General features: G+C 36.2%; 1 protein-coding gene across 1 annotated transcript in view; it reads left to right on the top strand.

Annotated features, from left to right (window-relative positions):
- Nucleotides 1-1,470: 1,470 nt before the first annotated feature.
- Nucleotides 1,471-23,976, top strand: part of LOC140743303 (peptidoglycan-recognition protein SA-like) — a 47,283-nt gene continuing 24,777 nt past the window's right edge. The window contains exon 1 of the mRNA XM_073074469.1: nucleotides 1,471-1,649. Coding sequence (XP_072930570.1) covers nucleotides 1,625-1,649 — 25 coding nt within the window. The 5' untranslated portion in view covers nucleotides 1,471-1,624. The remainder of the gene's footprint in view (nucleotides 1,650-23,976) is intronic.

Genomic DNA, 23,976 nt, shown 5'->3' with positions numbered 1-23,976 from the left:
GATTGGCAATATGAAACGTCAAGCGAGACTAAAAACTGATTGTTTATGTGTGTGTGAAATGCCAAAGTGTGCATCGCTAGTGTTACTGCTAATAATGTATCGATATCGATTAAATAAAGATATCAATAACAAATTTGTTTATTAGTTTGTTCAGTCAGTGACTTAAAGAGGATACAATCGCTAAAGATTAATTATACTGGTGAAAACCGCCAATAAATAAAATAAATAAAAACATCAATGTGCGCATATATGTAGCTATGAAACAAATTACAGTAGTTACTTGCTACCTGTATAATAAATTGATGCAGTTTATGGAGTTTTCATACCTTTTGGCAGGTGTAAGGGGGTTAAAAAACTATGAACGTTACTCATAATATTTTTGAACTTTTTGTTCAATCATAATAAAATATAGCCTATAGCACTTCTGAATAGTGTAACTTTCTGACTGTGAAAGAATTTTACATGATCGGTTCAGTATTTCCGAAAATTAGCCCTAACAAACAAAAAAAATTACAAACTTAGGTAAGGTCGTATAAGATTTTATATAAGTTGCACGCAACCTATTTAAACTATATACTTAGAAATATTATTGAATTAGAAATATCGATAATTTTTTATCGATATTATCAATACGCAACACCAAAAATTTGATAAGATATAGCAACTATTCACGTATTTATTAATTTTTTTATTTGTATTTCTGTGCATTTCTAGTGTTTATGTGATAAAATTCGAAAATTTTTCTATCTTTTGGTATATAACACTTTCGTAATAAGTGTAAAATATTGCATTTAAACAGCTAAACAATTAATGTAGTACTTACATGTGAAATGAGTATTTTTGTGGGTTTTCTTTCTTGGATGTGTTACATCCAGGTACAGCACACGTAACTATGGCCATACATTCTTACAAAGCACTGTTTTAACTATTTTTGATTAGAAATCTTTAAAAATAAGCGAGTTTATTTTTACGGTAATAAACGTCAGGCTGATACAGGCTGATAGCCTATACGTGAATGGTCTCGCCTGTCTATCTCGCTCTAACACACACATATACTATGCTCTGACTCTTTCGGATTGCCAATCTATTAGTATAATATATCTATGATCGTCTTACTAATACTAGTTTAACAAGTTGATATTTAAGTATTGAATTTAATAAGGCAAAAATTTTATTGATCGCGCTCACATTTTCTTTTATTGTTGTAATTCTGAATTTAGACGAAAAGCAATACATTTAAAATTACTAACATAAAAGGAGATATTTCGATTGGGAATATTTCAAATAATATAGCTATATCTATACCTGTAAATAGCATCTTAAAGACACACAATACATGTTCTACAAACATACTAATTTCTGTAAGAGAGTTATCGATACATCGTTTTCATTCCAACTTGCAAATTTATACTGAAAACTGATTGCTATGGCAACACCAGTTTGCGCAATTTCGCATTGCTGTAAAGTGACAAGTAAAAACGTAATCCAATGTATTTAATTACCGCGACGATTAAAACTATTTTATTTATATAAACTCGGGTTGAATATTCGTGGCCGCGGTCGGGGCTTTTGACCCGAGCGAATCATCGTGAGGTGATGAGGAACCTGGTACCAGCCGGCTACAATGCAACCTTTAGTTTCGCCCGTCGGTAAGTACCTACCCTTTTATCAGCGGAATATAATAAGTACTCACTAGCAATAATGAATTGCTCAGTCAGAACCGAGAGAACAATAATGTACTCGCTGTTATATTAGTAGCAATTTATGTATGGTCCGGAGATGACACCGCGGACCCCCTTACATATACTCGCGGACCCCCAGGGGTCCGCGGACCACAGGTTGGGAAACGCGTCACTAGACTATTGAGCAACTAAATGTTACCGCCCCTGGATGGAGGGTGTTAATCGGACTTAACTGTGTTTAGAATTAATTGCGGTGAAACTGTACATTATGATCCGTCGAATTTGATGTTGCGGGGGTGAGAGGGGGGAAAGGGGGGTCATAAGAACATCCCTTGTGAAAGGGGTAGTAGGGGTAGGACCTCCTCCCCCCCCTCACATTATATTACCTTTTTTAATTTTGAGATTACCTGCTTTTTGAGTAGGAATTTAGACTCAAAAATTAATATATACAAGATATGGAAAGAAACCAACCCCACTAACCTTTCCCTTACAAGCTAATTTAAATGCATGTTCAGGAAGAATAACATAGGCTCTCCGAAATCTGTATGAATAATAGAGTCTTTCCGAATTTTTGTCATGCCCATTACACTATTTTATTTTGTGCTCAAATCTGCAGATCTGCAAATCTTGTCAATCTAGTGTTTTAGTACACTTAGGTCGACGTAACCCTGCTGTGCGGTTTTCGTTTTTCCTGTATTAATTAAACTGTCTGAGAAGAAGATGTCTGCAGGAAATGCTTCTCTAGTACCCCTACCCTCCTATATCACCTGCAACCCAAAATTATACAGGTCATAATGTTCAGTTTAGCCTTAATTGTTTATTCTATATCGGAAAACTAGCTTGTTTTTTCTCGTCTCTTAACTCTATAAGGTCTGGGATTTTCTCCACATGCGCAAGGCACCTAAAGGTTTGAGTAGATAAAAATCTCATTTTATGAGATTGAAGCGGCAAATTATAAATTGGGGCCTCCCAATGACATGTAACGAAATCCTTATAGAAAAGGGTTGGACCTATGTGCCCAGATGTCTTGCCAATCCTGAGGACTGAGACTGTCTTGTCATAAAGCAAGAAAAAGGTGTGGTACCTCCCTAGTAGTGGCCTACTACGTATTGTTATACTGCTTCACCGCTATCATCAAGCAGCATTAATAAGTTTTAGAGACAGGGATGTTTGGCATACGTACAGCAATATAGCTACACGGACTGCCTTTTTTATAATATAAATGTAGTAAATAAGCTTGCAGTCCACCTGAAGTGGCTGTCACACATTAACATCCATAATCAACCAGATAAGATTACATTCTTATCGGAGCCAAAGATACATTGCTATCCTTGAGGACTAAGATGTCCTTTGGATAAATATGTCTCCTTTACCTTTCAAAGCAAAACACAATAGTGCTTAATACAGCTGTTATCAGCTAGAAATTATTGTCATGGTGGTGCCTCTGAACATGAACCGAATTTTGTAATACACATGCATTTAATATGGATTGCTTACAGACCTATTACCAAACCATTTCTTTAAATACTTGTATATCTTATGAAGAGATGTAGATAACTTTAAAATAACTAAATCATTAAGTTCTGCATTTTGGTGGAAGGGTGTAGTTGACTGCTGGCTTCCACATGAGATTACCGTCTTATTCCTCAAAGGTACAATGCATCTGTAACGGGCTCATATAGAACTTGTTCTGTCCAGTCACATATGGTGATAGCACTGACAGCAAACATCTTTTCTATATTCTTGTTATAAAAACAATTGGACAAGAGTCAAACTCACACATTCAGGATTCCATTTTGATTATTTTTATAAATTATTGGTATTTGGCTGTCAGCCATAAAAAATTGTACAATTCTAAAAATTTTAACTGCCTACCTATTATAGTTTAATAGACGAAGCAAAAAGTAGTCAAAAATAACAGTTTCTCTGTATGGCAACAACCATTTATTTTAAAGATTACTTAATTTTTAGTATTTATTGTTATAGCGGACACTTGTATACAAACTCTGTAACAATTTAAAGTGTCAATCTATTACGTTTCAAGAGATAGAGCCCTGTGACAGACTGACAGACTGTAGAGGCTTAGTAATGGGGTTCCATTTGTACCCTTTGTGCACGGAACCCTAAAAATGTATATATACTATATACCCTATAAAGTACAAAGAGAACCAAGCAATAAATTAATGTAATAGGTATGTCTGTAATTCTACTTAGCTGACTCATCTGTTACTATATGTTTACTTTATTGTACCTAATATTACAATTTTTGCAATATATTTTATAGTTAAGTGGATAAAAAATGATCTTGTTAATACTCAATGTGGCAATCAATTTTAAAACAAACATGATAATATATTGGGGCATTATGAAACATTTGATGATAGCGACGCTGATTACCTTTCCTGAGTGTATAGTGTTTAGGTTATAAATTATAATACTTTCGATTTCGATTCGATTAAATATTGATAAAAATACAAAAATCAAGGTATCAGTGCCAAAAATTCTAAGGTTATTTTTGTAGGCCAATGGAACTTCCTTCGAATGGTTTTGAAGGAAAAAACTGACATTGACGAAGATATTTTGTCATATTCTCAATCCTATATATAAAATTCTCTTGTCAAAATGTTAGTTACCGTACTCCTCCGTACCAGCTTTAGTGATTTTCACCAAATTTCATATGCATCTTCAGTAGGTCTGAGAATCGGCTATTATCTATTTTTCATATCCCATTTTTTGTTTTGTTTACGAGGGGGAAACCTTCAAAAGGTACCCGGTGCCGTGGGAGCGACACAGGGTTATGTGGGATTTTTACCGCACTAAAGCCCCCCCGGTGGCCGTCCTCTACGTTGCCAAGAGGACTCCGGGATCTCCTACGGAACGCAACCGGAGTCCTCTGAACGCGTCGCCCCTTCGGGCTCCACCCAGGTGAGCTCCAGGACTCGCCGCACCGTCTGGTGTTTACGACGGTATGCGACCACACACGCCGCCGTCCTTCCCGGAGTTGCTTACCGGACGGCTCGACCTCCCAATCTTACCGCCCGCAACCCCGGAAGCCCCCTTTTAATCGCCTCTTACGACAGGCAGGGGATACCGTAGCCCTATTCTAGTCCCGGGACTACAGGGACAATTTTTTTCATACCCCTAAGTGATAAGGGTTGTTAACCCTTAAATTTTTTTGATTTATATGGCTAGCTAGTTTATTATGAAATCAAGTATTTCAGTTTATTACATATAGCCTGATTCATAATTAGGTGTCCAAAATGTAAACAAAGGTGTTGACCTATCAAGAAAATATGTTTCAAATGGTAATTTCTTTTTTTGACGATATTAAAGTAATTCAACAATAATAAAATAATAATCTAATTAAATTAAAATTAATTTATATTTTTTATTATTTATATCACCTCAACTTCATTCCATATAATAAAAATAATAAAAAACAAGATTGATGGTAGAAAATTAAAATGTGATAATGGTAACACAATAGGATTCTGTTTAAGTTTTTGTTTCTTGTTAATTTTGACAATGACATTTCTTTGTTTACATTTTGGACACCGAATTATGAATCAGACTATAGTAAAAATTATGATATTATTAAAGAATTACATTGGCATCACCAAACTACTTTATTTAATATTGATGTAGTATTCAAGTATATAGTCTAATCTTGTGGTAAGTGGCCATTGCCACAGTACAAATATGGACAGTATGGAAACTAAGCCTAGTTTATAAAATAACTACCTAAACTTCATCGAAGCATAGGGTTGTCACTATATTTTTTTTTAATAATTGTGTTATTTATTTCTATTTTAGCATTTACTGTGCTGTAATGATCAATCAATCGAATTGCAATAACTACGCAGTTTACAAATAATATAAGTAGGTAATCTCACGGCGTCAGCTAATCCCAGCAAAAGACGATAATCATTATTATTACATATTTTTTTACGGAAAACACTTTAAAATTGATACAACTTGTGATTCAACTTACTTTGATTTTTTGTAGATCTTTAACTTAGTATTAATTACGGCGTAACCTTTTACGAGTTTTGGCGGCAGCATACACGAGCCGCTGCTGGACGAAGACGATTCGTCCGCTCTTCGGAGCGGACGCGCGGGCAGGGAACATTAAACATCACTCTTTAGGTGTTTGTCACGCATATTGATGTCAAAAATGCGTGTGATATCTTTACTAGATAAATTTATTTATAAAAAAAAAATATAGTATAAAAAATGCTCATTCTTATGAACAGCTTTTTTAAATAAAGTATTGGGAAACAAGGACAAGGTACTGTAAAACTGATTTTGTCTAATTCCTTGTAAATAAATTCCGCCACTTTGCAGTTTACGTGTTCTCTCTTAAAGCAACTACGAAAAATGTCATCCATTCTCTCAACATAATTAACAAAATCATCTGGTGGTACAATTAATAAGCTTAAAGCAATTAATAAGTTAAAATCTTTGCTGTATTGTCTGTATCTCAGGTAGTGACTTTCTGAACTAAAGTTATGGCTGGCTTGATATGGTTTGATGTATGATTTCAGAATTGGCCATTGGGAACGTCTGAAAAAGATAACAAAATATTATTTTAGTCATTTTCACCAAAAAAGATGTTGTTTTGCATAAACAAAAAGTTCAAGCTTGTGTTCATTTCTTACAACTGAGATGAAGGTGAACACACAATTATTTTAAAATTACAGCACTATCGGTTTCGACACCCCCAAGAACCATCATAATGACACCCATGACGAAAAAGTTGACAATTTCATGCAGCCGCCATCTTGGATTTACATTTTGACAGCACTATCGGTTTTAACACCATCAAGTACCACGATAACGACACCCATGACGAAAAAGTTGACAACTCCATGCAGCCGCCATCTTGTATTTACATTTTGACAGCACTATCGGTTTCAACCATAGATTAGTAAAGATTACTCACTCCTAACAAGAAAATGTACCCAGTTTTGAGAATTGAAATTGTTGCGTAAAAAAGTTTTTCCACGTCTCCGTGCTAAAATGTCCTTAAAATATTTAACACTAGAAAGACGGGAGCAGTCATTTGACCGGATTTTCAATTTAAAAGTTTGTTTATTCCAAAACTTTTTGACTAAGTTTACTGATAATTTGTGACTTTTATTATTATGAAAAGAATCCTAAAAATACATGACCAAAAGATTCTCAGGGTCTTTGTTTACCTTTTAAAGTGCTGATATACCGACAAAGACGGCGACAGTCATTTGACTGCTGTAACTTAAGTAGTGATTATAATTGTAATATGAGGGTGTTTTTGTAAACATGTGAATGGTTTAGTTTTATTAGTCAGTCGCTAGAGTAACTACCTTCATATAGTACGTATTATTTAGAATATTGTGAATAAATTAGTGTAAAAATGTCTCGGAGACTAGATGATAACGAAATACTTCATTTACTGCAAAACCTACCAGACGATCAGTCGGAATGTGAATCTGAAAGTGCAGTACTTGACAGCGATGATGACATTGTGTTACCTGCTGTTAGTTCGACCTCTGATAGTGCAGACTCTGACCCAGAAGATCAGGTACCCCTTTCAAATTTACGTTACGTTAATAACAATAAACGCGTTCGTGGCAGGGGTAGGGGTCACCGTTTGCTTGCCAGTACTGCTCACGAGCAGAATCGCCATTACACGGCTACAGACGGGACCACATGGGCACTTCAGACGGTATCAACTCCAACTGGTCGTCGGGCTCGACAGAACATTATTAATGAGCAAGCAGGACCTACATCATTTGCAAAAAGGAATTTCAAAGGAAATATAGCCGATGCATGGAGGCTATTTATTGACGAACATATTTTGAGACATATTCAAAAATGCACAAAAGAAGAAGCTAATAGGCAACTAGGACATAATAATTGGACACTCACTTTGGCAGAATTAGAAGATTGTATTGCTATTTGTTATGTTCGTGGTGCCTGCGGTGCGAAAAATATCCCGATAAACGAATTATGGAGTAAAACATGGGGAATAAGTTTCTTTTCGAAAACAATGCCTCGCGACAGATTCAAGGATATTATGAAGTTTATTCGATTTGACATAAAATCTCAAAGAAGTTCCCGACTTCAACAAGATAAATTCGCTTTGATGTCTGATGTTTGGAATAAATTTATTGAAAATTGCGTATGTTGTTACAAACCAGGTGAGAATATAACAGTTGACGAACAACTTTTTTCTACTAAAGTAAGATGTAAGTTTCTTCACTATATTGCAAACAAACCTGATAAGTTTGGTATAAAATTTTGGCTTTGCGTTGATGTTGATTCCAAATATGTGCTCAATGGTTTTCCATACTTAGGTAAAGATGATAGTAGGCCACAAAACCAAAGCCTTGGTGAATCCGTTGTAATGCGTCTCGTGGAACCATTTATAAATACTGGTCGAAACATCACCACAGACAATTTTTTTACATCTGTTAGCTTGGCAAAAAACTTACTTTCAAAACGCACTACGATTGTTGGGACCATGAATAGAGCACGACGCGAAATTCCACCTTATGCCAAGATACTTTGTTTGAATTTATTCGAAACAAAAGTGTTGAAATGTGATGATTGCACTCTTACAATATATCAGGGAAAACGAAATAAGAATGTTTTATTGCTAAGCACTTTACATGAAAATGAGAACCACTTAGGGGCCTCGTAGATGCGCTTGTTTGTGTGAGTGTGCCGTTTCGAGCGCTTTGTAGGGAGTTTCCATACTGTCCATATTTCTACTGTGCCATTGTTAAGCATACAGACCTAATTAAACCAAGATTAAAGATTAGATTAAAGTTCCACCTCTGTGTGCTCACAGGTGCACCCTTGAGGAATTACTTTTGTAAGTGTCTCTCACCACCTTCCAAACCAAAACACCACAACATTTTAGCTCGCTATTATGACAGATTATGTTGTAGTGTACCTATGAAGGTAGTATACCTATACCTATGAAGGTGACCTACAAAGAATTTTATAACCTACGATTTTTTTTCTAATTTAGGATTGCCCAGGCAAAGAGTTGAATTAAAGTTATATCATATTATTATGACCACTCTTCATTCAGTTATTGCCTATATAGTCCGGTCAATTTAGACAATTGAAATAGCAAATATTCCGGGAAAGCTTAAATTTCTGTAGAGACCTTGGGTTTACCATTACAAATAAAGTGTCAACAGTCCCCATCGATCAGATGTGTGCGTCGGCACTTATTCGGGGTCAAACGTCAAAATTTTAGGATTTTTGGATTTTTCTCGAAAACGGTAAGTTTTATCAAAAAGTACCTTATGCCAAAGGTGTAGTAGCTCTTAAAATTATCTATAAATTAATGCTTATATTTTTTTCTCCAAAACCAATCATTATTCAGATATTGCGTTTGTAAAAATTGCGTTTTACATGAAATCCACACCACCTATGAAATAGCGTACTAACGCGTTTTTTTAACGTGGTTTCTCTAGTAGAACTATTTTATGAACCTTGATGTTATTTCCAGGGACACTACCTATTTAATCGTATGAAGATTATTGATATTGGTTATTCAGTTCAACTGTCGTTCTATTTTTTTTTGTTACTTTAATCTGATTTATACTCTTCATACTCAACTTCAACAATCATGCTTTTCTTCTATTTCTTCTTCTTATTCTTTCTTCATCTTTTTCTTCCTCTTGATGAATGTTCACAAATTGTTCAAATGAAGACGAATCAGTTGTATTTTCGTCAAGATGATACGAATTTTCCTGTCTTGTATTTAATTAAACATTTGCGCAAGACAGACCTTGGCACTTGGTACACGCTGAAAAACACTGTAACCCTACTTTTCTTACTTTTGAAGGTGGTAGAACCCTTTGTGGTTCCACTCCGACGCCACCACCGTCACACCTATTTCTGCCTCATAAAAGCAGTGTTAAGCACTGCTGTGTTCCGGTTTGAAGGGTGTGGTATGGGAGACATACTTTTCCGAGGCGTAAGTACCACCTTTGTCCTCAGGGGTAGCAGGGCATCTGTGGCCGACCTCAGGTGGGAATATCCAATCCTATCTGGGGTTGATTACGGTTGTCCATGGGCGGCAGTAGCCACTTACCATCAGGTGGACTGCATGCTCGTCTGCTAAATAACACGTTTTTATTAGCTTGGGTTGTATGTATGTATGTACCACTGTCAACCTTCAAATTTCCACTTAAGCTATAAAATATTATTACTGCTGTTAAAACAGTAAGCGCATGAGGATAATTGTAGCAAGGATATATTTATTGCACTTTTCCTGATTATGATAGTGTAGTTATACATTCGATAAATAATAAAATTTCCACCATTCACTGTCCACTGAATCGTAACTATAGTAAGTTGTACAGAAATTTATCAAAATATTTTCTTACTTCAATTCTATACGTTCCAGATCAGTTTGTGTGGCATGAATAAATAAATTTGTTATTTTCCTTGTTAATTGACTAAAAAGTAATTGCAATTAAATAAATTATAGTAAAATAATCACAATTGAACTTTTAATTGCACATTGCAATTAAGTTAATTTGAATAACGCATGTCAATTGTAACGAAATTAAAATAAATTGCAATTCAAATAAAATTATTAAAACTAACAATTATCTTTATTTATCGATACGAAATTAGTACTTAAAAGATTTAGAAAAATTAAGCTGTAAGTTTTGGACCAAAAATAAAGATAATAAATATAGTTAGAAAAACTAAAAATCACGCTTTTATGATAAAATCAAGTAAGAAGTAGAAAATAATTTTCAATCTAACAATCAATTAAGGAACGGTAAATAGTATAATAGTGAAAAAAGCGTGGGGTGAGCACCCCACGCTTTTTTTTCACGCGAATTTATCAGGTTCGAAAAGCGCCCCACACTTTTTCCACAATTATACTATTTACTGTTCCTTAATTGATTCTCAGATTGAAAATTATTTTCTACTTTTTAGTTGATTTTATCATAAAAGCGTGTTTTTTAGTTTTTGAACTATATTTATTTTATTAATTTTTAGTGTTTGTTGTTATAGCGACCACCATTATGCATCGTTTGTAAAAAAATCAAGTGTATATCTATTACGGTTTAAGAGATACAGCCCAGTGACACACGAACAGACAGCGGAGGGTTTCGTTTTAACCTTTGAGTACGGAATCCTAAACATAATTTTACTAGAGGGCATTATAGATATGTTTCAGAACATTTGAGTTATATGGAAATAACATTATTATTTTCTAAACTAAAAATCACACTGTATCAGTTACGCCTTATTGAAACTAAAAAGCAATAATTATTTGCAATCTAGTAACTTGCGATGAACTTTCTCTAAATCGCTTGAACAATCTCGCCTCGAAAATCGTTAATCCTGAGGATGTTAATAAGGACAATGGTACAAAATTATTTATTCTTCAAAATTTTGAATTAAACTGAACGTTCAAAGTGGTTAGAAATCGGGTTCAAAGATTCCGTTACTCTGTTACGTACATACATACTAGGGTTTCTGATTTCCCGGCATATTTTTCTTCCCGACCCACGGGATTTCCCGACCACATTTTCCCGGGAATTCCCGGGAACTTGAGAAATTTTCAAAACATTATGAATTCTATGACTCCAACCTTTCTAACTCTTATTTCTGGGCATTTCCCACTTCTTGCAACTGGGGGAGGCCTGGACTGTATTATACTATGCTACTCTGCTATACGGATTCGCGGAAAGACGTACGAATTAGTTGCCAAACCATGTCAAATGTTTTATCCATTATCCATAAGGCCTCTAACAAGGTTTAACGACTGCTAACCAAGTGCTACAATACCTGGGATCCTCGAATTAACGTGTGATACAAAGCGCAGCAGCGCGCCACTAGTGGTCATCTATATAGTAGTAGGCCGAAAAGTATAATCGTGTTGTTATTTAAACTTCACGGTACTAGGCTTTTCAGCGATGCCAGATCAACTGTAGGTACATCGAGATTTTAAACTATGTATAAAGAGCCGCCTTTAGTTAGTCCGAGTACATAGTAGAGTAAATGTAATCCATCCCAGATAGGATTAAATTCCTACATAAGGCAACAGATGCACCGTTACTCCGTGAGGATTAAGCTGGAACGCCTTAAATTTTTTTCTTTCCCTTACCGCACCCTTCAAACCGGAAAAAAGCAGCGTTTAATACTTCAGTTATTAGGTAGAAATACGAATAGGTGTGGCGGTGGCCATCTTCAAAACCTACGTAACATCTACAACGTCTCACAACGGACGGGTCTTAAAATCAACAGGGACAAGGCAAATATCATGCCTACGACTCCATGTCAAACCCGTATGGGTTGTTGTTATGCGAAACCCCATTCGCAGAATCCACCTCAGCTAGTGTACGTGCGGAAAAATATGTAGTGCTATCTTACCCCAAATTCCTCATTGTCTGAATTTGAAAGTATTCGAGCCAGTGACGACTTATGGCGCTAAGATAAGATCCTTTACTGTAGGCTTTAGAAGACTCAAAGCCGAAAACTCTAAAGTCGGAGGGAACTATGGTCGGAATTAGGTGTAGCCAGCTGAAGTGGCGTAGACCAGCCACATCACTCGATAGGACCGACCGATATAATCAATGACAGTCTCGCCTTCCAAAGACTTTAAAAATAAATAATTAATAAACAAAAAACAAAAGCTATTAAGATGATTATATTAGTGGTTAGAAAGTCTGCCTCTCCCTCGACGACTCTGAGTTTAAAATCCACCACAAGCGGATGCACAGCGGATCCTGAAGAAAATAATGTTCCAGTTTTAACAATGAGTAATTAAATATCACACTTTTTTCTAGCCAGAGTTGTACTAGGACTATGCAGTCTTCTGAAGACAATAAAAATGGATTATAATAATAAAAGATAAACCAAGTATGAATCTGATGGGATTCAGTATGAAAAACCATGGCTGCAGGGTCCTTTTTATTTAAAGGGTAAAAACGGAACACTATTACTAATCCTCCGCTGTCTGTCCATCTGTCACAGAGCTCTATCTCCTGAACCGTAATAGATAGAAATTTGAAAAATTTACAGAGTATGTATAATGGCTGCTATACTACAATACTACAATAAATACTAAAAATAAAAAAGTTTAAAATATAATAAATGCAAGGAACCGCTATTTTTCGACGTGTTTCGCTTCTATCTATTGAACGTAATAGGTAGACTGTTAAAATGTTCATAATGCATTTACTTGAATGGCTGCAATAATAAGTAATACAACAAATAAAAGAAATAAACATTTTGGCACGATACTCTCGGGCTGCGAGTTCAAATTGCACTTGGCCAATTTTATTTTTTTTATATAATAAGTGGCCTATGTCCGGCAATGTTCCTCAAAAGGCTAATGAATGGATGGAACAATAAGAGAGCATTTAGTGCCTCATTCAGAAATGTATTTCTTACATTGACATGATTCTTAAATTTTTAAACATATTTCATTTCCGTCAGCTTGTAAGCACTAGGTACATTACAATATAGTTGAAACTTCGGTATGAATGTGTGCTTAAATGACATATACTTACGCGATAAGGTCTACTATAACATTGTAAATATGTTCTGATTGAGTATTGCATGTTAAAATCATCATAAATGTTAAAATCTATTGACATTTTAATAATATGAAAAATAATCTAAATTAATTCGCACATAAAAATATAAATTCTGGAGGAACGAAACATGTCCTGTTAAAAGATTTGAAACATTACGCCACTGACATTTGTTATAATATGCAAAATGTTTAAATTTAAAAAGGGCGGGAACTAAGCTGCCACACTAATATGGAAGATATGAATTTGCTTAAAAATGAGCGTTTTTTTAGTTTATCATTTATAATTACTTCCCAGAACTTGATCCTTATAAGCGACATTATCCAAAGGTGGAATAATAAAGACTGTGCTTTGTTTTTTTTTTTCAAAATGAACTCTTTCGATTCGATGGTGAGGAATAGGTGCAACTATCCGGTATCCGGCCGGATAGGTGCTACTATCCGGTATCCGGCCGGATACTATTTAGGTGGCCGGATAGGCCGGATACCGGATAGTTGCCGGATATCCGTTGCATCACTAGTTTTTAGTGCGGTGAAATCCCACATAACGCGGCGTCGCTCCCACGGCGTCGGGTACCTTTTGAAGGTTTCCTCCTCGTGAACAAAAAAAAGGTTATCAAAACTATCTAGAATGATTTAACGACTGGGAAAGCATTTATTATGAAAGTATAAACAAAATATTAAAATTATTTACAATATTATAATAACTTAAACTAAATTAATAAAACAAATAAAAATATTTACATTAGTCAAAAAAATAACTAAAATTATAATAAATAAATGAGCCAGATCGCTGCCCCGCGGTAGTGTGCCCAAGACACTAGCAGCATTACCTCGTTGTATTGCCAAACTTATTTGTTGACCGAGGTAAGCTCCAGCTCTTGGGTCACCAGAGGTCTCAATCAATCGCAAAGAAAATTCTTTATGATATTGCTTCGCTTCTGGGCCCCACGGTCCCATCGTCTCAACTGCGAAGGGCACAAATATATAAATCTGTGAAATAGCAGCACATTTGCGCCGCTTCACAGCCTCCGCAGGTTCGGCCGCCGCACCAGCACGCATCGAGGTCGTCCGAATATGAGACGGTGCCATGGTGTCAACACATGTACCATCCCATACCAAGGACCTCCCCTGTTTCCAGGGAACGAGTGTCAAACCAACTGGCCGCTTGCCATCATCACGCACTATACGATTCGGCTCTAGGGTAGCCGGTACGTTGATGGTGACAAGAGCCTGACGGATGACGTCGTTGATGCATGCGTGGCGCGACATACGGCCGGCACTGCGTTGACACGACAGACCGTGATGACCAGATTGATCGACACCTTCTCCGCAGACACAACGATGTGGCTCATTGATTTTTAAGCCAAGACGCAGGCACAAACATAGGGACAAAGTGGAATTATCCAAAAGGGTCCCTATGTTGCTTGACGGAAGAGCCTGTAGCCAGAAACCGGACTCTCGTTCCGATACTGCTAAAAGACGAGCCCGCTCTGTGATAGCATCTGTAGTATTTAAAAGTAATTCATGTGTTAATTTACAGAGAGGCTCGTCCCATAATTTTTTTACATTTAATAGTTTTGGAAAATTTTGATTTGGGCAGGCCATTACCCAAGCAGATTTGGCTCACTCCTGTACGCAACGTCTTAGTTCATTAGGGATTTTGATAATATTTTCGAAACTAGGTCTTGCGTACTATGAGTAGAAGACAAAAATGCTGGGAGGGAAACACTAGAAATTTTACGTACTCCCAAACCTCCGTACCTAATAGGTAATGAGGCTTGGGTCCAAGCGCGGTCCGAAATTTGACAATTAAATAGGGTTAATAATGTTTTATAGATGATGGAGTCAATTTCATTTAAAATGTTAATAAACCTGAAAAAGGGACTGCATCTAATAAAATAAATAAATTTAGGAGCAAAAAGACAATTCCGAATAATAAATAATGCCATATGGGAATTAATATTAAATAACCTGTCTGAAACATTATTAAATTTTTGAATTTGATTTTGAGTAAATGAATGAATGGAATCTTCAAACATAGGTGCACCGAGTACGTGAAGAGAGTTCTTATCCAGATTCTTTATGTTAGAAGCCAAAACGTTAAACTTTTCAAGAATATTTTGGTTTTTTCTTCGGTGATTTGTCAGAATTTATAAATAATTCACACTTCGAATAATTTAGGTCAAGACCAATTTCATTAAATTTGGTAATTAAATATTCTAAATCATTTAGGACCGAACTCACTTCACCACCCAGAGTACCATCATCCAAATACCAGATGTTTAATTTAGAATTTAACTGTGATATGATAGGATGAATAGGTAGACTAAAAATGGCCGACCCAAGGGGATCACTCTGCTGGCAACCGACGGAAGTCAAAATGGAATGATTTCGATACATTAATTTTGATGGGGAACTATAGCATTGCCAAATATATTTGTAAATAAATGGAACATTATTTTTAATTTCTTGTAGCAGGGTTCCCCTATTAACCGAATTAAAAGCATTTTTTACGTCAAGCTTCAATAACACTTCCCCTCCGTTATTTTGTAAAAAGGTCCGTGTTGCGTGGACTGCAGCCTCACAGCCACCCTTGCTTCCAAAGCCGAGTTGTATTAGTACACATTTTTCATTATTTTATAGTATGTGCTACACACTTACACCAAAATTTGGAAGCAAGGCGACGAGAAGTGCAGCCCACAGCAATAGGTCTAATACCGCCACCTTTTTTTGCAATGCACAAATATTTGCACCATATAAGGTGGCAGTAATGTTATAGTTAATTTTTCCTTCTAACATAAAATTAATCAGATGAGTAATGTCCTCCAGTAAGGCTCTGCCAGCCTCGCATGTTGAACCGCATGTTAGGTCTTTTAAGTGTTGGGTTAAAGACCATCTAAACCTCCAGCAGAGCCATTTCTGAAGGACATTATCGCTGATAAAACTTCTTTTGAATTGACTTTTGAATTGTAGAGAGTTGTCAATAGCTAGTGGTGGATCAGGGAGTTGAAGTGTTAATGGAGCTGACGGATGTTTTTCCCTAAGCGCCAAAATAGTATCTGGAGAGTCCGGAGCGATGGTGTCATTTGGAAAAAGTAAAGCTGAGGCACCTTGTATATCGCCATCATTAACTTTATTTTCAATTTTCCTATATATGTTCCTGAAAGAAAAAAAATGTTTTCATAAAATATCTAAAGATGTAGGGCTATTAAAATTTGATTTTATAATTTTGGTCAGAGATTTACTACCATTTTTAGCATGTAATTTGAAATATGCGAAAGTTAATAAATGCTCCCAGCTTTCAATTGAATTTTGTGAAATAACATTCCAAATGGTGTGAGAAAGACTAGTAGCAACAGTAAGACGAGCACCCCTGGGTATTCGTTTTACCACTGCTACGTTATTCTTAAAATAAAGTTAAGGTGTCTGAAAATGATTTACTAGATAAGATTGGACAAGAATTTGGAATAGATGATGGGTGCTGGGGAGTTGAACAATCATCTCGACAAGACACATATCTATGTATCTTACCGATATGTATGTTCAACCCCCTGGTACCTCTGAAAAAACGTGGCTGGGAGCATAAATTACACTGAACAAAATTTGGAAAGACAGCATTGCCGGTCTGGCTACATGTACCTGCGCTTGGTATGTGACCTGCAAGCATCAACAACTTTTAAGCTACAGAATTTATAAAAACAATGAAATATTACTTTAAAAATATAAACACGGAAAAATATCACTTCACTGAAAAATATATAAACCATCAAAAACATTAGTTTAACAACGTTTGTTGTAAATTATTTCTTGAGTTGCTAGGATGTATGTCATAATTTGAATTCTTTATTACATCAAAGACCATCACCATTCTTCCCATTGTATCGTCTTGTAGTTATATATTTTAAGACCTTCTTAACTGCGTTTTGGTTATTGAAAGATCACAATAACGTTTCATTTATTGTTAATTACATTTTATAAATTTCTGATCCAACTGTCAGTAATGCTGTCAATATGTATTTCTTCGATTGCACAAAATAACACATATATCACTTGAATTTATATATTAAAATATATAAAGGCCTTTTCTACTGCGTTTACACTATCAAAGGACCAAGGACTTTAACGGCTATATTAATTATTCATTACTTAACATGTTATGACGAATATGTAATAATATAATAATGATATAAAAAAGTATCAATTTTATTGTCAAATAACGGACTATCAGTTAGTAATCAGGTAGATCAGGTAGATCGTAATTTTATTATTAAATTAAAGTACAAACCAAAACTTTTTTACTTGAGGAAATTGAAAAGTCTTTCGTGAGGCTGGAAACAAATTGTTTCGGAACACCGCCACACGCACGGAAAAGTTTGTCGGACTGTAATAAGTTAATAACCACTTACCTGTTACGTCCCTTATTAATAATATAATCAATGTATCAAATCGAACTTGATAAATTTTATTACTAATACGCAATTTATCCAAATTATCCTTGCCAATGATCTAAATTTGACGTACACAATGCAAAAACTATCAAATGTGTTTCTTTAGTAGGCAAAAAAATGGTATATTATTATAAACGGATGCAATAACAGGCGTTACTAGAAAATTTTGATAAATAACTCACTAATAACGATATTCGTCCGCACCAGAGTAATTTGAATGAAACGAGCAATATTAATATTACTAAAACATAATCATTTTGGCAACGAGAAGATTATTTTATTTCATACATCATCTGATCTGAAGTATAATTTAAAAGGGGTCGCAATAGGCAAATTTTAAAATATCTATTTCTCATGTTATACATAAATGCATCTACTAATGATTAACATAACTAGTGAAATGACTACTCACTTATCGCTTCTAAATATTCCATGTTTAACGACCGTCTCAACAAACAAACGCTCGATAAATTTCGTTTGTCAGTCACATGTTAACAAAGAGATTAAATACAGGGTGGCGGAAAATTAATCATCCTATTTTGTTTTTGAATAACTTTTGTAGTAAATAAAAAAGTCATTTTGAGTAACAGAAGTCCTTACTTGGATCTGTAATTTGTTTTTTGTTAAGTGGAAAAAATAATATCTGTTAAGTGGCTGCCGCCAGCTTTGATACACATTTGTGCCCGTTTTATCGTATTTTCCATTACTTTTCGCAAGATTTCCGGTGATAATTCTTTGCACCCTAGTCTAATATTCTCTCTAAGAGCTATTGTCGGAAGCTTGTTGGCATATACCCGTGACTTCAAGTAGCCCCAAATTAAAAAGTCTGGAATAGTCAATCAGGCGATCTTGCTGGCCGTGCCACATCGCAAAAATGGTATATTACGTGACCAGGAAACGCTTCCTTCACAATATCTATTGTGACTCGTGCTGCGTGTGCAGTTGCACCATATTTTTGAAACCACATGTTCATGAAGCCCCGATCGTCCAATTTCGGCAGAAAGAAATCGTTTATCATGGCCATGTAGCGCTCGCCAATAACAGTAACTGTATTGCCGATGGCGTCCTCAAAAAAAATACGACCCAATCACTCCTCCCGCATGAACGTCGCAACAGACAGTAATTTTGAGTGTCTTTGAGAGTCTCTTCGTGTATAAAAAGCGGATTTGCGATGCCCCAGAAACGAAGATTTTGCTTGTTGACATAACCGCTTAAATAGAAATGCTCTTCATCGCTCATTATGTTTTTTGTCACAAGATCGTTTTCTTTGTTGTTAAGATTTAAGATGGCTTGAGAATAATTTACACGCGACTGATGATCAGCAGGCATTAAATGATCCACTGTTTGCACTTTATACGCAAACATGTGTAAGCCTTTTACTAATGGTAGAAGATCCCGATATAAGACGACCTTCACCGAGCTGCATAATGGATGAAACGTTTTTTTATACCAAATTAAATATGTCAAAAAGTATATTGCAAATGGTTGACTAGCAATATACTTTTTGACATATTTAATTCCATATAAAAAAGGTTTCATCCATTAAGGAGCTCGGTGAAAGTCGTCTTATATCGGGATCTTAGACCATAAAGGGTCTGTATGGTCCGTATGGTGATATCCATTTTCGTCGACCGTCGTCTGGTTGATGTTTTTTCGTTCTCAGCAACATCACTTTCAACGTTATTTCTCGAAAATCCTATCAAAATGCTCTGATTTCTATTTTTGTCATTTTTGGAATAAATATAAAAGAAAATTAGTTCCCAATTTTGATCTTTCTTTATTAATAACTCCTTATTAGTTATACGCTAAAATTGTAGAATCAAAGTTGTTGATAACTCAATTTGCGTGTGATAGAACTACACCCCGTTTTCAAGATGGCAGCCTAAGGAGAAATTTGCGACCCCGCAAACTTAGTTTACTTTACACCGACCACATGGACCCTGACCTTTTTGAATGTCGTTTTATATTATTATGAAAGTCATCCGGCAGCCAGACCCTTCCATAAAACGAAAGAAATCTAGTCTGATTGTAATATCTTTCATAGTGGCTGAGAAGTTGTGAATATGAATCTGCACGTTATGAAATTAAGTAAGATACCTTTTTTGTGTTGTTTTCGAGAGGGAAACCTTCAAAAGGTACCCGAAGACGTGGGAGCGACGCCGGGTTATGTGGGATTTTTACCGCACCCCCTCGGTGGCCGTCCCCAGCGCTTGGTGGAGTACTCCGGGATCTCCGATGGAACACAATTGGAGTCCTCCGAGCGCGATGCCCCGGTCGGGCTCTGCCCTGGGGGGAGCACTTTACGCTCCTCCCGCACACCTGGTGTTTACGACGGCATGCGACCACACATGCCGCCGTCCTTCCCGGGGTTGCTCTCCGGACGGTTTGAACCCCCACTCTTGCCGCCGGCAACCCCGGAAGCCCCCTTTTAGTCGCCTCTTACGACAGGCAGAGGATACCGTAGCCCTATTCTAGTCCCGGAACTACAGAGACATAAGTAAGATACCTACACTTTTGCTTCGTTATTTTTATAACGCATTTATAGCATGCAGAAGAGCCCGCCATGCAAATTGAGGTACGTGTTTGGAACTCCCAGTTTTATTAGATGTTTCGTCTGTGACCTTCGTTGGGGGAAGCGCGGCACGTTATGGGTACCTTGACCTCCGTAAGGGCTTTGGGTCGCCTCCATTGAACATTGTTAGGGTAGGTTAGTAACCTTTTTAGGTCAAAGTGCCGATTACGAAGTGTACACTTCGCACGAAGAATGGAAGAAAGGGGCGATAATCGGCAGTTTGGAAACAGTAAAATTGGTGAATCCGAATTATTTATCTGAATTCTATCCGAATTAAAATAACAAGACATGATATTTTAACGGCAATTTTTATAATACTGAGGTGATAAACAACCATGCAGTCCACACAGTGGAAAGTGGCAAGTACCACCCATGGACATCTGTAATCAACCCAAGATTAAATTAGAGTCTTACCTGAGAGAAGCCACAGATTCATTGGTAACTTTTCTCATTTTTTTATTAAAAAATATGTAGTTAATGACTACATATTTTAGAAAGTTAGAAATATGTAGAAATTTAAATAGTTATTGAGCAGCCACTTGACACAGTTGGCAGTTCTTTCAAAATGTAATAACGTTTTTATTAATTGTAATGTCCTCTACCTAAATACAGAATAAAAACTGAAATTAGGATCCCAGTTTTTTCATAAGTTTAAATTTGAGTGAAAAAATATAAAAAAAGTAAATAATTCCTAAAACTCAATTAACCCAAAAACACAGAAGTTAATTGAGTTTTGGTCGATGCTCCAATCGAGACGCTACCGAGCAAATTGAAGTCGAGCTTGCCGGTGTCTAGTGGCCAATTAGTGGCTCTGGCAGCCCATTTTGGAGTGAGGTTGGCTTATCTCAGGCGTTCTTACTGTCACTGTGTCGCTACCCCGCGTACTTGTCGGAGCTCTTTTTGCACATCAACGCCGGTCAAGTGGCGATTTCAAATTGACGTCGATACAATGAATCGATCATCAACTGCGGATGTGCAACGATTACTGCTGGTTCTTGGTCTCCGAGTAAACCCGCCAGTCTCTTGAAAGCGTCTGTAAACTCTTGATACAGCAGATTACGACAAACGAAGCTGTCGAGCTACTGCACGCTGGCTAAGGCGCTGTTGCAACAACGCAACAACTTGGGCGCTCGCTTTGAGCTTTTGTATCAATGATGTTGTCGAAATAATGAGCGCAGGTAGTGGAGATGTACACAGGTCAACGTCTGATAAGCGAATGATAAGTTTATGACAACAAAATACCCTACAATTACAGTCCGCAAATAGTGGGTATCACAAAGAGTACAATTCCCGATACTTCAATTCGGCACCAATTTAAAAAAGAAGTATTGTACTGAGCTTTATGGTAATGATATATGTATATCGGGTTCCTTCGCGGCTCAAAAGAACTCAGAAAAAGAAACGATACGTATTGTTCTTGCTTCTTTTCCTTCTGTCTCATTTCACTTTATTATTTCATTACTACTCTGTTTTCAACACTTATTTACTACTTAACTATTTTAATCACTAAACTTATTCACTTCATCTGTTTATATCACTATATTATGTCAATTGAATGTCTTGTTTACTTCACTATCATATCGCTATGTATAATATGTATTTTGTCACATTGTATGCATTACTTTAGTAGTCGTTCCTTAAAATTCTCGAGGGTAAAAATAACAAAACAATGTGCAAATATTTACAATAAATAATATTTATAAGTTTGAGTTGTGACAATGTCAACAAACGAGTGTCACTTGACTGCCACACGGTGCCGGACACTTTGGTGACTTCTGACAGTTGTCTAATCTGACGTTTACGTTCCGTTTCTTATTAACTTCTTTTATTAGTGTAGTTTAATATTTACATAATGTATTTCTTTTAATTTATATCTTAGTTACATTTGTTAATTTCTAGTCTAGTTTTTATTATTTTTTTTTGTTCAGTTTTACTGCTTAAAATGTGTAGTTGGTAGGTGTTAGCCATAAAAGAAATTTGTTTATTATTATCATTATTTTGTAATTAGTATAGTATAGTATTAGTAGTTTAATAATATTATTATTTTGTATGTTATATCAGCAACTAGTAGTAATGATAGCTTACCTTACATATATATCCTTCTCTTCATCATCCAATGGGTAATGGTTGGAAACATTTTTTGAAGATCTCTGTCCTATTTATTCTCACTCCATACCATTAGTATGATATAGTGACTTTAATACATGCCTTCTTAAGAATGACATAAGAGCTACTCGTCTGAAATCCTTAGCAGATGCAGCCAACTTACACATTCTTCATCTTTCTGCAACTCACTAATTTCCCAATTCTATCCCGTCACTTCTTGACTTGATATTTGTATCCTCCACCTGACTCCTCCACTGACCATGTTTGTAGGCATGGTCAATGTGCTGCTGACGCTTTTTCGTATCATGAACTCATTTTTCTGTCTTATAAATTAAAACCTCCGAAAGCTAAGTCAAGGATACTTCTTCGGCGCAATTTTAACAACATGGATATAGATGCTTTTCATTCTGATGTTGCCAAAGCTGATTGGAGCTCTATTTATAGTGTTGACAACATTGACTGAGTGCAAATTCTTGATTTGCATGCCCCTCTTCGTGTCCGGTGGAACATTCTGACATTCCTGACTATTCCGCCTTTTCATTTAGTCAATTCGACCGGCGTGATGGTAAGAGATGTATCCGCTCAATCCATTTGGATTACATTGGCTGTGGATGGCGTTAGTCGTAATATGATCATTCCCATCCTAGATCTTGTAGCACCCGTCATCATATTTATCCTTAATTTTTCTATTTCCCATAGTTCATTTCCCTCAGTTTGGATAAACGCTCAAATTATTCCTTTACCTAAAAAGACTAGCCCTATTTGTTGTTCCGATTTCCGCCCAATATCCATCCTTCCATTCCTCTCAAAAGTTTTTGAGCGTCTTGTATACAATCAGCTTAGTTCCTTTCTTTCCTTCCATAATCTTCTAAATCCTTACCAATCCGGCTTCAGACCTGGTCGTAGTACGACGACTGCTTTGCTGAAAGTTAAGGACGACATCCGCTTGGGAATGGACAAGAGGGAGGTAACTGTGTTAACATTGCTCGATTTCAGCAATGCATTTAACACAGTTGATTTTGATATCTTACTTGCTACCTTACGGTCTCTTAACATATCTCCGACTGTGATTGACATTATGTTTACTGCGTCCTATCCTTGACTATGCAGATGTTTGCTATCTAGATCTAACTGAGGAGCAATTTAATAAGCTTGAGCGTATCCAAAACTTATTTATCCGATTCATATTTGGAATTCGTAAATATGATCACGTCTCTGAGTATCGTAAAAAACTCAAGTGGCTCCCAATTCGTCTTCGTCGGAATACTCATATACTTTCTGCTTTATACTGCATCTTGTTTAACCCTAACACACCTAATTATTTAAAAGAGCGTTTTCACTACTTGCATCTGTCTCACGATACACATTTCCTGCGCTCCAATGAAAACCTTTCCCTATTAACTCCTTCTTCTTCTTCATCGTTCTTTAGTAAATCTTTTACTGCAGTGGCTGTGCGCCTATGGAATGCCTTACCGATTATTATCCGATGTGCGCAGTCACTGGATCCTTTTAAAAACCAAGTAAAAGCATTTTATCTATCACTATAATCTGCTTCCTAGTTACCCTGTTATTTTATACTCTTCTATTATTTCCTACTTTATGTAT

The sequence above is a fragment of the Epargyreus clarus genome, unplaced genomic scaffold (genome assembly GCF_041222505.1).
Source record: "Epargyreus clarus isolate Ecla_fem2 unplaced genomic scaffold, WU_Ecla_fem_2.2 ptg000007l, whole genome shotgun sequence".
NCBI classification, from domain to species: domain Eukaryota; kingdom Metazoa; phylum Arthropoda; class Insecta; order Lepidoptera; family Hesperiidae; genus Epargyreus; species Epargyreus clarus.
Note: the sequence above shows the minus strand (reverse complement) of the source record. Positions and strands in the feature narration are given on the sequence as shown.